This window comes from Malania oleifera, chromosome 1 (assembly GCF_029873635.1).
Source record: "Malania oleifera isolate guangnan ecotype guangnan chromosome 1, ASM2987363v1, whole genome shotgun sequence".
In the NCBI taxonomy this organism is placed as follows: Eukaryota; Viridiplantae; Streptophyta; class Magnoliopsida; order Santalales; family Ximeniaceae; genus Malania; species Malania oleifera.
Window position 1 is genome coordinate 57708484 of NC_080417.1, and position 24579 is coordinate 57733062.

Sequence of the window (24579 nt, forward strand, 5' to 3'; positions counted from 1 at the left end):
TCCATTCCTAGAGTTAATTGATGGATAAAGGACATACAACCAGATATATGAGGAGGAAGAGCGAACAAAGAAGCCTTAGGGAAGATAATTGAATATGGGATATTACCACCAAGGATAAAGGATAGCATTTTATCGTTGAGGGAACAAGCTATGAGCACAAAATCACTCCAAAACACTTTAGGGACATTCATTTGATACAATAGTGTACAAGTGGCTTGAAGAATATGTCTTGCTTTGCAACTCCATTTTGTTGTGGGGTGTGGGCACAAGAGGACTGGTGGATCATGCTAGAATTAGTCATATAGGTAGTGAATTGGGTACTAAAGCACTCCTTAGCATTATCACTACAAAGTATCTTATCTAGTATATCAATTTGAGTCTTTATTTGAGAACAAAAAGCACAAAAGATATTAAACAACTAGGAATGATCCTTCATTAAATATAACCAAGTCACCTAGAGTGGTCATCAACAAATGTAACAAAGTACCGTAACCCCAACTTCGACATGCCACAACTAGGACCCCAAATATCAGAATTGACTAGCATGAAAGGACTAACCCCCCGTTTGTTGACCTAAGAAGCAAAGGGGACACAATAATGCTTTTCCAATTGACAAGACTCACACTCAAGATTGGACAAAGAACATAACGTAGGAACTAGTCGTTTCAATTTGTCCAAAGATGAATGACCAAGGCGACAATGGATTTGAAGTGGTGTAGTTGTGGCTGTGCAAGCAATGGGAGGAGAAAATGAAGTAGTAAAGCCCACAAGCCTCACATCCTGTGCCAATTGTCTTCCTCGTCTTCAGATCTTGAATAAGTACTGAATTAGGAAAGAAAGTGACAAAACAATTTAGTGACTTTGTAAGTTTACTAATTGACATGAGATTGAGAGGATGTTTAGGAATGTATAAAACAGAAGAAAAAAGAGATGGAAGTAATAGGATTTATTGTTCCTATTCCCTTAACAGCATCAGCAAGGGTAACTTGAGGTAGATTTTTAGCATATTGGAGGGCAGAAAATAAGTTTGTTGCACCTAGTATGTGGCTAGTGGCAGCAGAATCGATGACCCAAGGACTTGTAGGAGAGATACCAGATGGCATGCAAACTGTAGGATTACCTTTCTAAGCAAAAGATGCAATGTGATGAGAACGTGTTGGGATATTTGCTACTCTAGGGACCTTGAATACTCTTCCTTTGAGATAGTTGTATTATGCTGTTCACCTGTACAAATGCTTGACAATGGAAACACACTTTGGGGATTTGAGGACGCCATCCCAACACACACGCACAACCTCGATACAGAAACAAATCAGAAATACACAGTGAGCAACTAAAAAAGGTTATCTCTTTGGAGAAAAAAGATGACAAACAACTTGGTATTATGGTGTGAGGAAGAATTCAAGACATTTTAGAGTAAATCAGAGAAAAATGGCTGCTTAAAAGTGTCTCACGCGCCAGTGCATGGGATTGGCACTGCTGGCTTTCTGCTGGTGCGTGGAGGCTCCTCTGGTTGTGAAATTTGTAGGGGTGGTATATTGGAAGGTTCTGTGGCTTGCTATGTGGTTAGTTTTTCAAAATATAAAGTATTTCTTGAAGTGTAGAAGAGGACAACAATGTTTAGGATTTTTTGGGCGACTGCTGCTTTTTCTGGAAACTGCTGAACCTTCTTCTGGACTGTGGTGATGCTGATGACTCTTCTACAGCAGCAGGTTGCATGGTATTATGATGTTTAGGGTTTGATTTAGCGGTGATCATGCAATTAGAATTTAGGTCAGATCTTGCTGTGATACCATGTTGAATGATTGGGTAAAATGGAAGACTTTGCTCCAATGATAGATCTCTCCCTCTGTTTATAAAATACGTCAAGTACAATACCAACCATAATACCCTTACTAACTCACACTTACTAACACAACTCACACATAATAATAATGCTAAAAGACCTAACAACCATTAATGGTCTGCAAAAAGGAGACATGAATGCTACTTCTTCTTGTTTATGTTGATGATATCATTACTACTAGCAGTGACCAGAGCAGGATTAAAGATTTTAAGCAGGGATTTCCAACTAAATTTCAAATAAGGAGCTGATTACTCTATTATTTTCTCGATGTCTAAGATTGTAGTAGGAAAGAGTTGACTATATATCAATGAAAATATACCTTGGACTTGCTAAGTGAGACTGGATTTTTGAGAGCAAAACTAGTCGATACTCTTGTGAATCCTAACATGAATTATTCTAGAGTTGTCAAACAAGACTTTAAAGCCCAATGTTGATATTGGTAGTGGGTTGGCAAGTTGATCTACTTGACTGTCACTAGACTTTACATATATTTTGCAGTGAAGGGTGGTGATTCAATTTGTGGAAAATCCCGAACAACCACATTGGAATTTTGTTTGTGGGATTTTGCGGTATTTCAAAAGCTCTCTCAAAAAGGGTTATGTTAAAGCGTGATATACATTGTTGCCCACAACCTAACAGCTTAAGCTTTTAGGTAAAGTGGTAATCTAACATTATAATAGAGTTTGTTGCTAATACGTCTTGGGTTCTAGTTTTGTTGTCCGCATTTATTGTGTGGTGTTTAAAAATTTTTGTATTCCCTGTAATGGTTATTAATTATTGTTTTTTAACTCAATAGGTTTGATACATAAATGCAATAAAAACTGTGAAATCATGGGATACTCTGATACAAATTGGGCTGGCTAATGATCATAGGTCTATTGGATACTATACATTTGCAGGAGGTTACTTGGCATAGTGAGAAACAAACTACTGTAGTGTTAAAGCAGAAAACTGACCTGTGGCCGTTGAGTGAGCTTATGTGGCTGAAATCTCTTATGAGAGCGATGGGATTCTTTGTAAGGAAGCCAATGGATAAGTTTTGTGATAATCGAGCAACCTTTTATATTGCTAGAAATCCAGTATTTTATAAGAGGACAAAGCACATTGAAGTTGATTGTAATTTTGTGAGGAAAGTTGTGTAGAAGAAGGCAGTAAACATCACCTTTATTTAAGACCACTTTGTCTAATGGTTGTAATAAGCTGGGGTAGGTGATATTTATACACCTTATGCTTGAGGGGGGACTTATAGAAGAAAATATATTATTTTAGTAATTCGTTTGTGTGAGTAGGTGTATATTTATCCCTAAATCTTTTCTATTCTTATTAATACGAGAGGGCATACCTAGAGCTATAAATGAAGCTCCACGAAAAATGCCGACTGGTTTTTGCTCTTCTCCTCATCTCTAACCCTAAGTTATGTATTTTCTTCTTTGATTTTTGAATTTGTTTTGAATTTACAACAACCCTAAAATAGGTTCTTCCCCTTCTCTATATAGTAGTTGAAAGGTTCCTTACTTTTATTGTGACAATTTATTATAATCTGCCATTTGTGGAATGGGCACTTTGCTATGGTCACAAGTTGGCTGGTATGCATTCTCTTGATTTTCTTTATAATAATAATGTGGAACTTTGTTAGACATTTGAAATGCATGTTTTGTTCATTTTGTTACGTTTTTAAAGATTATTATTTTCTTATTATAGACTGTTGTTGCCTCTCAACGCTCTGTCGTACAAATATTAATATAAACAATATATAAACTATGCTGTATAGCTAAATGTGAGAGTCCCTATTTAAGAATAATTGTTGGAGTTCTTATTAATTGTTATGTGAAGATACTATTTAAAAAATCTATAATAGGAAAATATTCTAGCTATTTATACAAGTATGTGGCAATAAAATTTCATTTAAAAATATATATTTTAGCCATATGACAACCTCCCCATCCTTTTAACATTATTATAACCAACATTTTGTACGTAGGACAAATTTAAGGTAAACTATTGTGATGTTTGGTCTTAAAAAATTAATATAAACTTAAATCAACATTGAATGAATAGCATATGTTTGAGCCACATGGCTGCCTGTCAATAACAACTATTTGATAAAAACCTTATTTAAAAATGGTGTTGGTGGTGGTGGTGATGATCATGATCGTTCATATGAGAGTTGGATGATCGATTTGAAGAAAACCTACTAATGCAAGTAAAAGCTTGTGGAAACGTTGAGCCAAAGTCTTTTTCAGTGAAGGAGATATAAATTGAGACAGGTTTATCCTACAAAGAGCACAGTATGTGAAGCTATGCATGGATACTTTAATCAATTAAGCATCGCTCACAAATGCTCAGGTAAACCATATTATGAGTGCATATATTGCCAATGAGTTTTTGGGAGCTGTTATTCTCTGTATGATATTTAAAACTCATGTTCCTTTCCATCAAAGATATTGCTCTACTGCAAAAAAGCCACGGGAAAAAAAATGGATATGAGTTTTAAGTATCATGCAAGGTAAGGCTGCAGAATTCCTTTTGTATCTGCTTGTTCAGTTAATTCAATAGCTTTTTTCATTGCTACTGTAGACCCATCGTGGCCTGCCCCTTCCCTAGACCCCTTATATTTAGGGAAGCTTTGTGCACCGGGCTGCCCTTTTTTTTTTTTAAAGCAATATCTTTGATGGTTTGCAGTGATTACTAGATGAGGATGCCTCTTGTTTCTTATTTCTGTAAAATATAGAACTCCTTGGCGACTTCTAGATGTTATTCTTGACATATAGATTCAGTTCATTTATATCAATACTAAAAGATCATTTAAACCACCAGTAACATAGCTCTAAGATACTCAAATTTTGTTGATTTGTATAAATATTGATCGATCATTTAAACTGCTAGTAACGTAGCTATATAATATTCAACTTCGATTCGTTTATATCAATGACAATCAGTCATTTGGTGAAAACCCTTGTGATCAAGCAGGAACCTTTGCATATTAGTCATCACATTTTGTTTGCAATATTTTCCTGTCTGCAGGAGTTGACTCATTGAGATTCTCCCTAATTATATTGAGCATGCATGCAGATAAATGAAAAGGGTCAACTGCGCCTTAGCCACCGAGCACTACTTCCTGACCCAGTTCCACAGAAATCTAGTGCAAAGCAGCGTTCAAGTAGCTCCACTAAGGAAAGTGCAACTTTGCAAAAAGGTCTTGATGAGGATACAACTAAAAAGGCAAGTGAGCAAAAGGATGGTTTGGCTGAAGGGAAAGTTGAACAACTGAAGGATAATAGCAGGCCACAGAAGCTTATTAAGAGATTAGTCAGCTCTTCTAAAGAGGGACCCTGCATCCAGAAAGATGGGCCAAAGAAGAGCAGAAAATCCGTTAGTGGTGCTTCTAGCAAAGATGGAAGCAGTTTGGTAAACGGAGGGGCGAACATTGGGTAGCATGTTCAGCCACTGACTTGGCAGTCTTGGTTGGTCCTTATTTCCTTAGCGAGAATGATGGTGGATGATTCTCGACTCTTGATGGGGAACAAAGGTATTTGCTTTCTTCTCTGTTTCTGCATGTGCTTCTGTGTCAAATCACCCGGCACAAAAAATTTTTCAAAAAATTACATATTATTTTGTGTACGTGTATATCTGTATGTGTGTGTAGGGTGTGTGCATATTCAAATTTTGAGTAATAGTTGGGCAGTTGGATATATGACTGTCTTTTATCCATGTTAATAATCATTCCTTTGATCATTTTTATATTCTAAAACCTAGATTTTGCATCACCTTATCCTCTTTGTCTCTCTCTCTCTTCCCCTCCACCCCTCTGTAGCTCTATATATATGGACACACATGCAAGAAAGAAACCATGTCATTTGGTATGTATAACTGCATATTTTTTCATAGAAGATTAGTACATAAACTGTGTGACAGTAAATTATTTGAACTTCTATTTGTTTTTTATTTTTTATTTATTTATTTATTTTTATTTTTTTTGAAATTCTTGAAAAGTTACAATGCATGAAAAGTCTTCATGAATATCTAACTTTTCAAATTCTAATGTGAAAAATTATGTTGCAGCCATGAAGGATTTTATTTCTATTTTTGTTTTTTTTTTATATTTGTGGTATTCTTAGTAGGATTATTTCTTTAGGCTCTAGGTTATTATAATTTAAGAAACAAGTAGTTTTGCTTAATTAGTTTCCTTATCTTCAAAAATTGTAAGCCTGTAAAAAGCCCTTATGTTTTAGTTTTAGATGGGAATTGAGAATGGAACTTATACCTTGCATCAAGTGTCTCAGAGCAGACTCTAATTTAACATGATTGTGAATACTATTTCATAGGGGTTTGCAATTTCAACTCAAATCCCCACAGTTGTAACTGTTTGAAAGGGTTGTCTATGAATTTTCGCTTAAAATTTGTAGAGTTTGCTAGTTTAACATATATCGCCTTGTGCTGCCATGGCATCTGCCTCTGCCATCTCTCCATTTGATCCATCTTTCACAGTAGCAAGATACCACAAAAAATAAAGATAAAAATAAAAAACGTACAGTCCACATCACATCTGACTCGATTTTCAGATCTAAATCATGAAGTCCAGTACACTAAAGACTTGTTAAGGGATCCTTTATCACACCTAATTGAACCCTTTATGTCACCTACCCAACCTTTGTTGAATTGAAGACCTACTTTCCATCTTCTTTGTCATCGTGCCAACCCATGACATCTCCAGCAAATCCTCCACCCCAATGATGGTGCTTCTTGCATATCATCTCATAACCAAGATGTCACCGGTCATTGGATTATGCCAATATCATCGTCAGAAGTGCTGATTGTTCTCTCCATTTTTTGTGAACAGCTTCCTTTGCTGGTCTTTTGTCAGCACCGATATGTTGTTGCTGCTCCTCAAAGCAGCCACAGTCATCTCTCATTGAAATTGTAGCGGCCACTCATCCAAACGTTATTGCAGTTTGAGGAAGAAAAGTAGCCACGGTAACGTTGAAATATCACTTAAAGAAGATACCCATATGAAGAAAAGAGGTTTATAAAAAGTTTCAGACCAACTGGAATGAACCAAACCAGTTCAGTTAGGAAGTTGTATTCCTAAGTCTTTTAGTAATGAAGGCTAGTTCTTCATCATCTAATTCATTATCTTCGTCTTCATCACTAGAACTTTCTTTGACAGCCTTAAGGGCTATTGATTTCTTATTTTTATTATTGTTCTCTGAATTTCTTTTGTTTATCGCCATCTCATATGTGAGAATGGATCCAATTAACTCATCAAGGGAGGTATTTTACAGGTTTCTTCCTTCCGTGATTGCTGTGGCCTTAGGTTCCCATATTAGAGGAAGTCCTCTAAGGATTTTTCGAATCATTTCATATCGCCATCTCATATGTGCGAAGGGATCCGATTAACTCATCAAGGGAGGTATTTTTCAAGTTTCTTCCTTCCGTGATTGCTGTGGCCTTAGGTTCCCATATTAGAGGAAGTCCTTTAAGGAATTTTCGAATCATTTCATATGTTGAATAATTTTTCCCTAAAGAATCTAAGGAATTTATTATATGAGTAAATATGGTATACATACTAGTGATAGTTTCATTAGGATTCACCCTAAAGGTTTCATACTCGCTAGTGAGCATGTTGATTCTACTATCTCTAACATCTACCATTCCCTCATAGGTTACCTCTAACTTATCTCTTATTTCTTTAGCTAACTTACATGCCATGACCCTATTGAATTCATTAATGTCCAAAGCACAATATAGTGCATTCATGACACTTGAGTTTACTTGCATCATTTTATAGTCATTATCAGTCAATTCTCGTTCTTATTTAGGCACTTCTTTACCATCTACTAATTTAGTAGGAATGTGGTCACCATGTGTGACAACTTTCCATGCTTTCTAATCCATAGTTTGTGTTAGCTTTACCGTGATCCCAAGAGAGGGGGTGAATTGGTATTTTTAAAATCTATACCCTAGGTGTTCCTCCTAACAGCAGTATGTTCACAACCCTATGGTCAATCTAGTGCAAGTAATATCAGAAGTTAAATAAAGCAGTTTAATCAATTACACAAGCACTAGAAAGCAGTAAAGAACAGGGTGACACACAGATATGTTATCGAGGTTCGGCCAACTACCTACGTCCCCGCCTTGGCTAACCAGCACAAGGATTATCACAATAACTTGCTCACTTAAACGGGTGGAGCGGCACCTATACAAACTAGATCAAATTAACACAGGGCTAACCTCAACCTTTACACCAATCCTTACCAGACTAGATTACCGCCCCCTCAGGCCACGCCTGGAATCTCTCAGATATACAATCAAAAGGTACAATATAGGGGTGCTTTCACGTAAAGCAAATTTGTACTACAAATGCACACAATCACAAACACCACAGATGATTTAAAATGTAAGCTCAGTGTGGTCTAAATAGTTCATTTCTCAAAGATATTTTTTATCAGTGTAGTGAGTACGTGAGAGTATCAACAACAATTGTGAATCAAAATTTGGGAAATATTAGAATAGATAATTTTGAATATCTGAAACAAATTTAAAACATCGAACTTTTTTCTTTTTTATCCATAATTTATGTTACTTATATTTTAGATTTATGAAATTTCAAATCAGTATGTCTAAAATGTAAGTGAAAATTCCCAAAATTTCAAAAAATTTGGCTAAAGCTCCATAAACTCATAGTTTGAGCCCAATATTGAGAAAAAGAAAATTAACCCAATTTAGTTTTGAACCCTCATAAAATTTTGACCAAAATTTCAGTGAAAGTTAAGACCGTGATAGAGAGTCATCTACAACACATATCTAAACACGAAACTCAATCACCAAAATCTAACAAAAAATGCATTGGGAGATTACTTCAAGCCATACAAAGATTTTTACAACAACACACCAACCTTGACTCCCCTTGAATAATAAACCCAAGAGGTTGCTACATATAGACTTCCTCCTAAATATCATATGTAAGAAAGCATTTCATGCCCAACTAGAGTGGGGATCAATGAGTAGCTAGAGATGTAAGGAGAGACAATGGCTTGAGCTAAGTGATTGTAGAGAACATGCTTGAATAGTCCAAGCCATGGATCTAAGTGTACCCTTTCGCTACGATTGTTGCCTTCAAGTAGGCAACAAAGCCATCTACCTTCATAGTATACACCCATTGACTCCCAACTGAAGGGATATCATTAGAAAGTTGCACAAATCCCAAGTATCGTTGGCTTCTAAGGGGCTTTAAGCATGCATTTCTTTATCCATAGTAGCTCTCTTCCTAGTGTGGGACTAGGCTTCAGATACAGACTTGGAAGCAAAGAGGATAAGAAAGTAATAAAAAATAATAGGAGGGTAACAAAAATCATCTCGCACAAATGAAGTGATAGGATGTCGGGTAGATGTGTATTTACCTTTCCAAATGGTGATAGTAATATACATAACACGAGAGACAAACACGAGTCAAAATTGCAACACTATAGCGTGGAGGATCTCCAACTTTGAGTTGCTATTGTTTATACAGACACAAATTAGTATGATCCAAATGACTAGGACTTTACAGTGATGAAAGCTTTGGAGTACGAATCAGTAGAGATACTTGGTCTGAATCATGAAATGTAGGTAGTGGAAAGGAATCATCAAGGTCTATAGGGCTAAACAGGTGAAAATAGCACGGACTAGGGAGTGGAATGATAAACTCAAAGAAAGTAATGCCAAGAAGGAACGCAAGGTAGATTTATTTTATTGGTATCCTTTTTCAATAGGAGAATGCCCTAGAAAAACACACTTAAGAGGATGATATCCAAGTTACGAACACATAGAGTTAACTAATGGAAAAAAGGCACAACCAAACATACTAAAGGACAGTTGGTTCACGATAGAAAAAATGTTCTCATGTAATGACATTTTCAAGAATCTCATTACTAAGAATAGGATGTTTGTCTAATGGGAATATTTTTGTTTGATTCTCATTATAAGAGTCCCAATGATTTACACATGTTTCCCATGTCAATGTTTTGGTTAATTATGGGAATCATTGGAAGTATTTTAAAAAGATGACCATTATACACTTTATATGTGTGTAATGTGTAACTACTGGAGTGATTAAATATTTTTGATACAAAAACTACTAAGATTACATAACTAAATCTGTCCCCTAAAATTTTCAACAATCATAAATTTAAAATATTTAATACTTAATAATTAATTAATCAAAATTCTAAATATTAACTATTGTATTAAATTATTATAAAAAAATAGTAGTGTTACTTTTATTTTATTAATAATTTATTATTTTAAATATAGTAATACAGTGAATATTATAATATTGGGGCATTGTTGTCCTACCACCAAATAGTAAGGTTTTGGTTCAAAAGGTAGCTTATGGGGGCAAGTGAGAATAGGATGCCCATGTTTCATGGGAATCCTTTCATTCTCAAAAATGTTTACATTCCTACCACATCAAATTCCCTTGCTCAAGAAAATGTGGGATTGAGATGCCATGGGCATCACCACATTCCTGGGAATCTTGATGATGTCACGAACCAACCGTCCTTTAAGAGGTAAGAACAACAACAAAGCAAGCATCAGTGAATAGAATAGAGTAGGGTACTTTACTACCAAGTATATAGGATGGTGTTCTGTTGAAAATAGAGCAAGCAGTACAGGTGGCATCACCTTAAAACACTTTGGATATGCTCATCCAATACAATATAGTGTAAGTGAATTCAAAAAGCATGTTTGTTTTTCCTATAGCAACTTCATTTTGTTGCAGATTGTAAGCATAAGTGGATTGGTGAATCATCCCTGAGGTAGTCATGTAAGTAGTGAATTGGATGGTTTGTGGCAGGACAATCTATGACCCAAGGTCTAAAAGTGGTATTGGATGACAAACAAGATGTAAGATTACCTCTCTGGGTCAGAGATGCAATTGAAAGAAGAGATGCTTGATGTGATCCATGGCACTGATTCCTTTGATATACATGCAGGGCACTACTCTCTAGCAACTCAACGAGTAGGGGCAAAATTCTTGGTTGCAGCATAAGCAGCGTGAGCTGCGCTTGCCACAGAAATCCTTGCATTGGTTAATTGTATGACCACTGAAAGTTAACGTGTAATCCTAAGAGGGGGTGAATTGGGTATTTTAAAATTTATGCACGGAAGGTGAACCAATTTTAAAATTTATTTTACACGTGTCCTACTTTCTTGACAGCAGCAGTATCCTCAATAACAAATTTGATCAGTATGTGTATATTCTTAAATTCTAATGAGTATGAGCACAAGATTAAATGTGAAACTAAACTACAAGATTTACAATAATTACAGCATATATATATTGATAACAATAAGCTCAGCCACGCACAAGTTTATGCTAGAACTTGAATGATTAATAAACCAATAACATACAATTTCAGCAGATTGAATCAACCATAAATTCGTAACCAGCAGAGTTTGGTCAACATGGGTATTCAAATCATTCACAGCATTCACAACTCGAAGTAAAACATTCATAGCATACATAGAAGATATATTTTCAATACAAGTATGCTTGAAAAGTAAGAGAGATAAGCCGGTATTTTTACAAGGTTCGGCAACGTGCCTATGTCCTTGCCTCATGCAACCCGCTATGAGGATTTTACTATCCCTCCTTCTAGGTAGAGAAGCCTCTCTCTTTTAGTAGGCAGAGATGCCTTTTACAATCCCTCCTTTAATAAGCAGAGACGCCTCTCTTCTTTACGTAGGTGAAGTTACCTCTCTCCTTTGCTTGGGCGGAGCACCCCACTCCTTCACTAGGTTGAGTCGTCTCTCTCCTTTACGTTGGTGGAGTTACCTCTCAAGTAAAAACAACCCTCTTGTTTGTCAACGATTCACAACTAGAGCCATCATTTTACAAAGAAATTAATAACCAATTGTGTACAATGAAAAACTCTCTTGACACAGCAGATTTGTACACGAATAAACACTATGACATTGGCAAAATAATCTTTGCTGCGAAGCTCAAGAGATTGGCTTGGTTTTCTGGATTGAAAGCTTTAAACTTTGAAGTATAAAATTCAGAAAGAACAATTTCAGCATAGGGAACGGCGCACAGCATATTTTCAAACGTAAACTTAATGTGTTTGCTTGCCCTAACACGATTAGGGTTAGCCTTTTATAGTTAGGTTTAAATTATGACCGTTTGTGCAAGTTTTGGTAACAAGATATTTCGAAATCGGAAAGATATTGCACTGTTCGAAAAACATATATCGCGCGCTTCGGTCAACTGAACTTGTAGCTTGGTCGCTTGAACCAATTAAAATTATGAATTTCGAAATAGACAGTTATCTTTCGGTCGACTGAACTTTCAGTTCGATCGACCGAACCAACACTATCTGGACTTTAACAATGGCAGTAGCCATTCGGTCGACTGAACCATAGGTTCGGTTGCCCGAACTCTCTGATGTCAGACCAGCTTGTTCAGACTCCTGCATTTGGTCGACTGAGCATAAGCCTCAGGCGCCCGAACACTCTGAAATTCAATGTTCTTTATCTTTTTGATTCCAAAACTTATTTGTATCTTTTTGAAATGATATTTGAACTTTGTGAAAAATATTTTCCAAGATTTGAAAAAGGTATCTAAGTCCAATAATTAATCCTAAGAGCTTCATAACAAATACAAATTTGAGAAGTACTTACATGAGACTTTTTTTACAATACACAGAATACTATCTAAGTCTTCATGTCTTTAAGCTTGATCTTCATTCAAGCTCTTCTTCAATAGTCATTGTTCATTTACTTGTGTTCTTCATGGCTTTACATTCAAACATCGTTCATTGTTCTTTTAAACTTTAATACTTGTAAATACATTTTATAGCACAATCAGATGTCTTGGTTTGTCATTATCAAAATGAGATTAAGTCTTGTTAGGCCAACAACCACATCCATAATATGTACGTTTGTGCAGTGCACCTCTACCATATCCATCACTACTACCACAGTTCCGAAACCATTCCAGAAGGAGCCTTTGTTACTGCCAACTTGATTACTAGGAACGCCCTAAATTACAAAGATAGATCTCTTCGTAGTTGGTACTAGAAGTTGGAGTGCTAGAACCAAATTCTTTTGTGTATGTTTGTACGAGAGTTTTATAGGTCTTTTAAGACATTTAGTATCTCTCGTTCACATGGTTCCACGTTTCAGAATGGTTGATAGTTTTGTAAAATGCCGCACGCCATATCAGTTGAAGATAGTTTATTGCTAACTGAAATTGTGTATTCTCTTAATTAATTCAACATCCATTGTGGCCAAGTTTTTAAATCCACATGATAATTAGTAGTACATGAATAACATCATGAGTGGATTAAATATTTGGTATCCATGGGCAGCATGCCTTGAGGCAGGATGATAATGGTTGAAGTGTATCTGAATTATATGCATTGTTTATTGCCCAAGTATTTGAGTTAACTGGACACTCTGTGCACATCTGAAATAATTGCATTGTCTAGTATAACCAAGTATTTGAGTTCACAAGATGCTAGATATTGCAAGGCGAATAGCACCACATTACAAACATGTGCAGCATGCCTCTGGGATGGTGATTGAACAGATGATGTTTTTCTTTGCAGCATTTTAAGATTGATTGTCATATATTGCTGTGATAATTCTACTGTTTGTAGCTGATTAGTGTCACAAGGGATTCTCCAATCCAAAGTGGTCTCTATCTTCTTTAGGCACTTAATGTTGAATATTCTTGATTGTGCTAATTGGCCATGTATGTCTGCATGCTATTTATAATGACTCCATTCACTGTAGACCATAGATCAAAGCAAAAGATATGGCCATTTCTATAGAGCTTGATAGGCAAAAGATTTTGATTGATCAATGATTATTCATTATAACTTCAGTTGTTTGATGACCAGAGCTAGATGGAGATATGCCGTGCAACTTCCTTTTTAGGGCAACAGAATAGTTTGTTTGATACTAACTGTTAGATTACCACTTTACCTAAAAGCTAGAGCATTAAGTTATGGGCCAACAATATATATCAAGCCCTAACATTCCCCTACATGTACAGCTCAATTGCACGTAAAAGATAAACAAACAATGAGTAGCACTCATTATTGGGAACAGGATAATTTTTTAACTAGCTTTCAATAAATGCAGGCAATAAGACTAGAATCCAAGACCTCGTGGCGACCATGGGTCTGATGCCATGTTAGATTACCATTTTACCTAAGAGCTTATGCTATTAGGTTGTGTATTTTAAGCCTTAACACTTATTACACCACCTTTATTCTCATTTAAATGATCACTCTCCTTGGATATTGCATCTGAGCTTTGTCCCCATGATCCCATTTGACAATCCTGATGGGCTCATGAAAAACTTGAGTCGTATGATTTTGAGTCGGGGCCTCAACTTTAGTAGTTATTAGTCATTGATGACATGCCAAAACTTCTTGTTGGACAAAAATTGCTACTTAGAAAATATTTTTATTTAATTTACGGCCTTCTAAAAGCATGTGGTCGTATAAATGTGTATTAGATATTTAATTGCAGGAGGAGGAACCTTATGAAGCGCTTCTATTTCATTGTGTTTTTTCTCCTGGAAAGGCAGGCTTAGGAGTTGCTGATTCTGCAAGGCAATGATGCTTGATCACAAACTCTCACTTTTGCCTCACAGAAAATTGCTTTATGAGATGCTGAGAAGTTGTGTTTCATCAATGGTTGCTGCGGCAAATGGTTGTAGTCGGTATGTCAAGAAAATGATGACAGCTTTTGAAAATCTCATGAGTTCTATGCTGCTATTGTGTCCAGATTCAGCCCCTTGGACATCGAAATAATACACCACCCCCCCCCCCCCCTCTCCCCCCGCGCCCCTTTGTCGCCCTGAGTCTATTTTGTCAACCCCTGCTCTTTCCCTCTTTTATTAGAGTTCATTGAAAATGCGAGGGGCGACCTTTTGGTGGAAACCTTTTTTTTTCTATAAATTTGTAATTTACAACGAGGCACTAGTTTATTTTACTCTTTTAAATAACTACCTTCTAATTATGTCGTAAATGGAATTTCTTTGTGCTTGGTCGTTCCCAGCAGCTATAGCTTTCTTTTCTTGTTATTAAGATTATGTTTGGAGTATTTATTTTGGATTGAATTTGAATTTGCATATAGATAAATTTTATTATATTTTATTACATCGTTGTTCAACTTCAAACAAAAAATAAAAGGCAATCATACGGAGGTTCACAAAATGGGATGGGTGGGTGATGATATGTGCAATCAATTGAAAGCCATATACACTACAATGCTTATGCTTCAGGCAAGAAAAGCTTCAGATTTCCATGCAGTCTAGTTGTAAGTAACCAGGTGATGGGTACATGGAGAACATTGGTATATATATATATATATATATATATATATAGTTGGACAGAGTAATGAATAACTTGTTCCAGTCAATTTTCTATTTTCATTTTCTTTTTGGAAATTGCTAAAGCGAAACCTGCCACGATGGAGCTTGCGCAGTGTGCAGTCCAAAAAGGGGGACATTCCAAATTTCCGGAGCAATGCATGCACATTCCGTTCTACAGAAATTGTGATGCATTTGTCCTTGATGCTTAGGAGTGATATTTATAAAAATGAGGAGAGTAAGGTTTATTATTATCTGATTTCATACTTCATTTGTTAATATGGGAGGAAATAATTGTTTAGGGGTTATTTGGTATCATTAAAAATTTTGAAAACAAAAGTTGGAGATCAAGAAAAAACAAAGTATTTGGTTACTGTATTTTAAATTAAAATAATTTAAATTTTTGATTTAATTTTTTCCTTGAATCAAATAATAGTTAAAAATATAATTAAAATAATAAGAATTAAAAACACTACAAGTAAAATAAAAAATTGTTATAATTATTCTATTTAATTGTTACATTATGAAATCTTGAATCAATGGTGAGATTGTTCTTTTCCGTATTATATTTTGAAATTCATTTTATAGTAACAATTCTACCGTACTCAACAAAGTAAAAAATAATAAAAATGATTTGTAAATGTCTTTTATTACTTTAATTTGTTTAATTTTATGGACATTTTATTTTTTAATTATATTTTAAATTTATTAAGTTTGATTAAAAATTATCTATAAATTGAATAAGTTAATCCAAGAAAATTGATTCCAGACATTAAATATTTTAACAAGTTGGCAAAGAATTGAAAATCAAAAATATGATATTCAACTTTTTCGTAAATAGGTGAAAATCGACAACTAAAACATGAAACCGGAAACTTAGTTTTTTCATAATATATTTATTTACAAAAAATATTTTTCTTAACAAAATAGAAACGATGATAAAGAAACCTTTATTTAATCTCGATTTAATGAACAAGCTCTATTTAGGGACAATATTTTTACTTTGTGTATGTGCAGCAAGTAATATTTTTATGAGATTAACCAAAATTTGATTTATGGTTTTATAAATTTAGGCTTCGCCTCAGGTTTGATTGTTAGTGATGAGATGGGATCTAGGGTTTGGTTCTTCTCATGCCTTACCTTCAAACCTATATCTTGCAAAATAATGAGCTGTCAGAGTTAACGTTTTGGAAAACCCTCCAATGCTTTAGTCAAATAGAGTTGTTATAGAAAATTGTTATCAATGGAATTGAGTGTGTTCATACCTTTGGGTGGTTGCTTGGAGGTTCTAATTGCCCACTTTGTCCCTAACGTCAAGCTTGGCAGTTGCTCCAAGGTTCTAGCTACCCAATATTTCCTCATTGTGGAGTAGCTATGTTTTTCGTTTTGTTTTTTTTAACTGTCAAAAATTATAAAAATCAAAAATAGAAAATAAAAATAAAAAACTAGCAACCTATTCAATTAAATATTTATAAAATTAAAATATTCATTTTCGTCTTGAAATCAAATAATATTATCAAAATATAAAATTAAAAAATACTAAACATAAAAAAAATAATATAATAAAAAAAATTATTACAATTATTTTACTTAATTGTTATACTTTCAAAATTTTGGTTTTTAGTTTTTTTGCGATCAACAAGAAAACTGAATAGTTTGATTCAAAAAAAAAATATATATATTTGGATATTAAAATTTTTGACAATAAGTTGTCAAAACAACTGAAAATCATAAAATCTGATTTCCAATTTTTTGACAAACAATTGAAAAAACTAGTAAGAGATAGAAAACTAAGAATACAAACAAACATATTTTTATAATATGTTTCTTCAATGTGGAGAAACAAAAATAAAAAACGGAAAACAACAACATACCAAACAAGCAGTTAGCTCACAACTTACAGGGTTCAAAATTTTGTTTCTACAACTTTATAAGAGAGATAATCTTATAGTCATATCTGCAAATTCACTTAGAGGATAGATGAATGAACACATTTGCATGAACATTTTTCTAGACTCGAGACCATACTTAGGTCAAAGCATTCATGATATGATTAAAGTTATTTATGTACCCCGCAGCTAGGACCAACAAGTTATGGTGCAATAAAAGCAAAAAATAGGTCGAATGTTCAAGTAATGCACAGAAGTTGTGTTCGTATTCGGACTTTACCCTGATCAGCAAGACGTGGGGGCGGAGGACACTGATCCGTAGGTTTGGTGCCGTACTACGGGATCCAAAGGACTCGTTGGTAATTGGAGCTCCTATGTAATCCAAAAAATAAATAAATAAATAAAAAGCAAGAAATAAATATTTTACAATAAAATAATAAAGAAATAAGTAAATAAAAATAAACCGAAGGGATTGTACTTAACGAGATGCTACAACATAGAGCAATAGCAAATCAAACCAAGTTGACAAGGGCTTTTAAAAAGACCCAAACTAACAATCCATTTTCCTTCTTCCATAATTGCGGTGCGGTTGTAAGCATATTATTTGTCAACCCTTTAGGCATCAAAATATGGAAAAAAGACCAAATAAGCATCATATAAAAATTTAATAGAATCCAAGAATATTCAAAATTTTGGATTTGCTGTAAGGCCCGGAAGAGCCCATGAATGAGCTTGATACGCATGGGTGAACACCAACTTGACCCAAAAACTTAAGCCTAATGGATTTTGGTCCCAACTATATATACAAGCACTTATCATCCACTCAAATTTTTCAATGTGAGACAAGCTCACAAGTGGAATTGTCAACATTTTCTTCACATCATATTTTAGATAGCACCATCCTTCAAATAAGTATGCATCGCACAACGTGAAATTCAAGTTCACTTCGTAAATTAACAATGGTCCTAATTATGTTTAGTAGAAGCTATGACTCCAAGAAATCACTTTCTAAGTTGAAAATTATGAGAAAGAACACAAACCATATACCAACACAATGGTACTAATTTGTTTTTCATTTGCAGAATTTCAGAGGAAGGGAAATATATATATATATAAAGATTGATGTTTAGTTTGTTCTTTGTTTATTGTTAGTTTTCTCCATCTCTTCATTTTCCTAACATTCATCAATTTACATGCATTAGACCCTTTTCTGTTTTTGGTTGCAGAATGCATCCTGTGTGTTGGCCTTTTCCATTTCTTTTCATTTCTATGCCATCGCTATTTTTACAGCTGAAAGGTTAGCTTTATAGCTATTTTCTGGAATTTATTCTTCCTCTAATTTTTTTTTTTTTTAGATTACACACCGGGTATCCACGTGTCCATTTTACGGTCCACGTGACTAATCATGCGTCCCTTGAAATTGACCCCACAACTCCAAAGGGAGAGTAAATTTAGGAGTTCAGGGGCGGAAACGAACCCGGGAGAGTTTGAACATCTGACCTCGTGAAAGGCACTCTCGTAGCCCGCGGGATTCAATATAAGTGATTCAGATCTTTCTTAATGTTGAAATACAAAAATTAGTGAAGTTCTTAATGCCCTATTCAACACTTCTTAAATGTCCAATTAGCTTTGTTCCAAACCTCATGGAAAATTGACTCTAGAATGTACTCTCTAACGTTTGCTGGGTGAGGTTTGGCAGAACACAAGCATTCAAATAGTTTTGAAAATGTGGACTTTCCAGGCAACTATTTCCAAGCTTAGTTAGACATGAGAAAATGGATTCGGTATTTCAATAGGAGAAAATATAAGAAAGAAAAAAACAAGGATCGCAGTACAACCAAACTAATAGACATCCTTTGTGGAAAGATGAGATTGGATATTTCCATTAATATTTTGCCATTGCCTTAGTAATCAAGGGAGCAGCTATGTTAGACAAATTAGAATGTGCAAACTTAGAAACAACAAATCAAAAAGTAAATATAGCAGAAATTGAATGTTCAGGTCAAGGCACTAAGAGACTTAAAATTGAAAATTTTGAAACAAAAGAAGACTGTTTCGAGTTGCTGCCAGAGGCCATCGACCATCCTAGGTAGTGGGCTTAAAGCGATTGATTAGCACAAGTCGGTAGTCTACCAATTTGACTTTTTAGAGACCCCAACAATTAGTTTTGCGGCCTAATGGCTAGTGCCCAGTTGATCATCCTATAAGACTGGTCAATTGGTAAACTAACTCTATTGGGCATAAGATGGTTACTTTTGCTCTAGACTCTAAAATTATGGCTGGCTTGATGAACACGAGTCACCTATCTTTTAGTATCAAAATCTTGAATACTCTTCTATATCTAAAACTCTATTTCTGCTTTAAAATTACTCATTCTTAAGAGAAGTCAAAAATACTCATGTGACATCTTTTGCATTTTCTTTGAGAGTTTTGTTTTGATTGTAAATCTTTCCTTGTAAGGAAAATTTTAGTTGTATTAAAAAAAATTTTAAGTTGGTGACCCTACACCCATCAAACAAAGAGAGTGTAAAGTGGTGTCCTTGTCACCATTAAAGAAAGGATGCAGTGGAACCTCAAGGTGGTTGGCCTTGAGAGAGTGGACGTAGGTTGGATTGCCGAACCACTATAAAGTGTTTGAATTTCTATTCCCTGTCATAGTCATTTTGTACCTTCCAAAACAAGGGTCCATTTGAATACATGAAAAGTTTAGGCAAATTGAAAAAGGAGGAGGAAATTCACTTAAGGCGGTCGACTTGCTCCTTTGGGCCATCGACTAGCTCCTTTGGGCGGTCGACCAACCTTCCCTCCAAAAGTAACCATTGGCGCCACCCCATAGGCGATTGATTGGTCTCTATTGGCGGTCGACCGATCCTAACAATTTTTGAATTTTTTAGTTGTCTAACTCTAGTTGGCTAGGAATTTTGGTCTTACCATCTGACCCTTTGAGTCCACTTGTCAACTACCAAAAATGGCAATTGGTAGTTGGTAATCTTAGATTGTTAATTTTTAAATTTGAATTTTTAAAATTTAAATTCAAAGAGATTTCCCTCCTATTTATGAGAAGTTTATAAAAGGACCCTTTGCAGAAGAGTTTAAGACTCGTCTAAGTAAGGGCAAGGTGAAGATTTTTCTAAGGGAAATGGGTTCTAGAAGGAATTTTTTGTTTGAAAGAAACAAGAAGGCAATTTTCATTCCTTCATTCTTTGAATAGACTTTTGGGGATGTGGACACCTAATTTTATTGAGGCATTAAGTAATAAAATAGACATTAAATTTAAATTTTAAAGACAAATTTGAGAAGTTTTCAAAATTTACCAAATTTGTAATAAATGGAACTTTCCTTTTCCTTTTAAAATTTGGTAAAAATTTTGGTTAAATTAGAGATGACCTCTCCTCTCCGAGGGCTGAAAAATAAATGATATTTTTTACATCATATTACAAAAATTCATAGGAATTTCAATTGAATACATTAAAATACATTAAAAAATTGACAAAAAATGAAAATTTGAACAAAAAAATACAAAAAAAGGGGAGAGTAGCTTATCTTCAATCTTTGGGCCTCACTCCTAACACACAATGCCCAAATTTGAATCAGTTCTAGCCCATAAAATGTCAGGCAAACCCAAAACCCAAGCCATAGGAGTTCAAACCCTCTTTGTTCAACTGCCCTTGCAGTGGTCACCCTACCCACTGCAACCAACCACCTTATCCTCTTGATAGCCTGCACCTAATACTTACCTAAGATCCTAGAAATAAGGGAATTGTTGCGTGTAATTTCAGCTGATTACTAATTCTATTTTCAGATTTTATTTAATTCCAAACCAGCCACAATAAACACCTAAACATAAACCTGTTTATTTTGATGCGTGTAAGTGTGCTAAGTCTGATCAAGAAAAATATATGTTCACCAATCAATATTCAGTAAAGCATAAACATGTCAATCACACAGTCACAATCCACAAGAACGCATTTACGTGGTTCGGCCCAAAAGTTGGCCCATATCCACGGCAGAAACTCACCTCTAAAGATACTATATTAAATCCAGTGGGAATAAATATACATACACAGATTTACCCCTTCTTGGCTTTCCAATTTCTTTTAGAAATCAGCCCAAGAATAATCCAAGAAATCCCTTCTTCGCTCCTGTGAAGAACCCTAGATTTCTCCTTATATTCCTTCCTAAATTTCCCTACAAGAAATTCCTCTCAAGAAACTAGATCTGTGCATTACCTCCTTTACCTGCTCGCGAACCTCCGCTGGAGGTTGGAGATACCCAGCGCCGCACCTCCTCCTGCCGGTTCCTTCTCGCGTGCGGCCTCAGTCTCCTGCCCGACTGCTGAAGCCTCTCGGTTCTGCAGGTGCTCTCTCGGCTGGGAAGTCTCCTGTTGCTAGGAAGAACTCACAGCTGGCTGTGGAAGAAGACGGTGCGGCGTCTCTCTCTCAATTCTGGAGCTGCAAACACAAGAAGAAGAAAACCTCTTCTGCCCTTCCGTGTCTCAAGCTGCGAAAACAGAAACTCTCAAAGTCCCACCCATCTACCTACTATGTTTTGTATTTACAAGTAATTGACAGGTCAAATTACAGCTATGCCCCCCATAACAAATAAAACAAAACTAGCCACTGGATCACTGCTTGACATGGACAGCTTGGATTCATTTTCTTAGCTTGACACTCCAAAAATTCTCCACCTTGGCAAGCTTGTAACCCTTGCACCTCCTTAGCATCTCCTATGGCGGTTCCTACAAAACAGACACTAGAAACTTCCAAGGTTAACAAGTTCAAACAATGTTCAAACTTGGATTTAGGTACTGCTTTAGTCATCATATCCGAAGGATTATCTTCCGTTGGAATTTTTCTTACTTCTATTTCTCCACTAGAAATAATATCTCTCACAAAATGCAACCTAACATCTATATGTTTGGACCTATCATGATAAACATGATTCCTAGCCAAATGAATAGTGCTTTGATTGTCACAATAAATTGTAATGGCTCCACTATACATTCCTAACTCTAGGCACAGTCCTTTTATCCATATAGCCTCCTTAAAGGCTTCAGTCATGGCAATATATTCAACCTCCGTGGTAGACAAGGCTACCACCGACTGCATGTGAGATTTCCAACTAATAGCACTACCTAAAAAACAAAAGACCATACCAGACAAAGATTTCCAAGTATCTAGATTTCCAGCATAGTCAGAATTTACATATCCTTTTAACCCTATTTCACAATGCATATCCTTTTTACCAAATATTAATCCTTGTTGTTTTGTTCCAGACATGTATTGAAAAATTTGTTTCAAAGCATGCCAATGTGGTTTTCCAGGTTTGCTCATAAATCTACTCACTTGACTTACAACATAAGATAGATCAGGTCTAGAACATACCATAGCATACATTACACTACCAACCATACTAGCATAAGGTATTCTATTCATAAACAGTAACTCATCTTCAGTTTTAGGAGACTGTTTGCTAGACAACTTAACATGCTGTGCAACAGGAATAGAAGTAGATTTAACATGACTCATTCCAAATCTTTTTAACACTTTTGAAATATAAGACTTTTGGGACAAGTAGAGAAGCCTTTTATTCCTTTCTCTAGTTATTTCTATACCAAGTATTCTCTTAACAGGTCCTAAGTCTTTCATTTCAAATTCAGATTTGAGCATGCACTTAACTTGATTTAACATATCCATGTCTTGACAAGCAACCAACATGTCATCAACATATAATAGAAAATATATATGACATTTATCACATGGTTTAAAATAAACACAACCATCATAATTGCTTCTACAGAAATCATTTTGAAGCATGTAAGAATCAAATCGTTTATACCATTGTCTAGGTGATTGTTTCAACCCATATAAAGATTTCTTTAATAAACATACATGATTTTTATTCATTTCCGTATCAAAGCCCTTAGGAGGTTGCATATAAATTATTTCTTCCAAAGTACCATGCAAGAAAGCAGTTTTAACATCAAGTTGTTCCAAATGCAAGTCATGTACAGCAACAAAGGATAATAGAATTCTAATAGAACTATGCCTCACAACAGGGGAAAATATTTCATTATAGTCTACCCCTTCCCTTTGTGTAAATCCCTTAGCCACTAACCTACCTTTTTACCTAGGTGGTTTAACTCTAGGGATTCCCTCTTTCCTCTTAAAGATCCACTTGGATCCTATGAGTTTTTGTTTTTCTGGTCTAGGTACCATCACCTATGTCTCATTCTTGTTTAGAGACTCCATTTCTTCTTGCATTTTGGTCTAGGTACCATCACCTATGTCTCATTCTTGTTTAGAGACTCCATTTCTTCTTGCATTGCAAGAATCCATTTTTCTGCCTCTTTACTATCCATGGCCTCTCTAAAAGTCTTAGGCTCCACCTCAATTTCTGTTTCAGCAACAAAAAGAGCAAACGCTGTCATATCAGCTTCCCCATACCTTTGAGGAGGTCTTATGACCCTCCTCTCCCTATCCCATACTAGAAGGTAAGTTTTACTTAATTCAGAGGTTTCCATTTCTAAGTTTTGCTCCTCAAAAAACTGCAGCATCTGTTTCTAAATGGCTATGAGAAGTGGAGGGTTGCTCCACCTCAAGCTACGGGTCACTGGTATCAGAGTGTCTAACAATCTGAACGTATGTAATCAAGAGTCTGTTTTGTGGTGTGAGTGGACTTCTTAAAACTAACCCTAGTAGACTTACCCAAAACACACTCCTCACAGAATGACAATTCCTTAAGTTTCCTATCTCTAAGGAGCCCATGTATCTCCAGCTCCTTTAGGCCCTGTAGGCTAACATGTCCTAGCCTACTATGCCACAAGGAAACCTAATTTTCTACCCTGTGATTGATAGGTGAAGCCTCACCAATCACTGTCTTTCCTACCAAGGTGTACAGCCCATTCTTTAGCACCCCTTTCATCACTACCAGTGAACCTCTACAAATTCTTAGGCTTCCTCCTTCAGACTTAAACGTGTATCCTGTCTTATCTAAGCTACCCAGAGATATCAAGTTTCTCTTCAGCTCAGGTATGTACCTCACATCTCTTAGCGCTCTTTCCATCCTATCATGTATTAAAAGTCTTACAGTCCCTATACCCTGTATTTTACATGACTTATTGTTTCCTAAGATAACATGACCTCCTTCTAAGCATGTAAAGGACTCAAACCAGTTTTTCAATGGACACATGTGGAAGGAACATCCTGAATCTAGTATCCATTCTTTTCCTGAATCTCTATCCGAGACATTCAACACTTCCGCACTATCATACCCATCTAAAACCACAGCTATCTCACCCTTTGATTCAGAGGTGGTGGCATTTGCACCATTTTTCCTCTCAGGGCAATCCCTCCTAAAATGTCCTTCCTTGTGACATGCATAACACTTTAGTGTCTTGCTCTTAGACTTTGATCTAGACCTCTTGTCTTTTCCTTTCTCGTTCCTCTTTTCAGACCTACCTCTCACATTTAACCCTT

At 35.5% G+C, this 24579-nt stretch overlaps 1 protein-coding gene across 6 annotated transcripts in view; it reads left to right on the forward strand.

The window, feature by feature from the left end:
- Positions 1-14907, forward strand: part of LOC131166068 (probable polyribonucleotide nucleotidyltransferase 1, chloroplastic) — a 168915-nt gene extending 154008 nt beyond the window's left edge. For 2 of the 6 annotated variants that reach the window (XM_058124322.1, XM_058124345.1), the window contains 2 exons: positions 4919-5375; positions 14427-14907. In XM_058124322.1, the coding sequence (XP_057980305.1) occupies positions 4919-5281 (363 nt within the window). In that variant the 3' untranslated portion in view covers positions 5282-5375; positions 14427-14907. Of the gene's footprint in view, positions 1-4918; positions 5376-5660; positions 5707-10682; positions 10702-14368 lie in introns of those variants that run through there. The other 4 variants (XM_058124305.1, XM_058124314.1, XM_058124340.1 and 1 more) reach the window with 4 other exon arrangements.
- The last annotated feature ends 9672 nt before the right edge of the window (positions 14908-24579 follow it).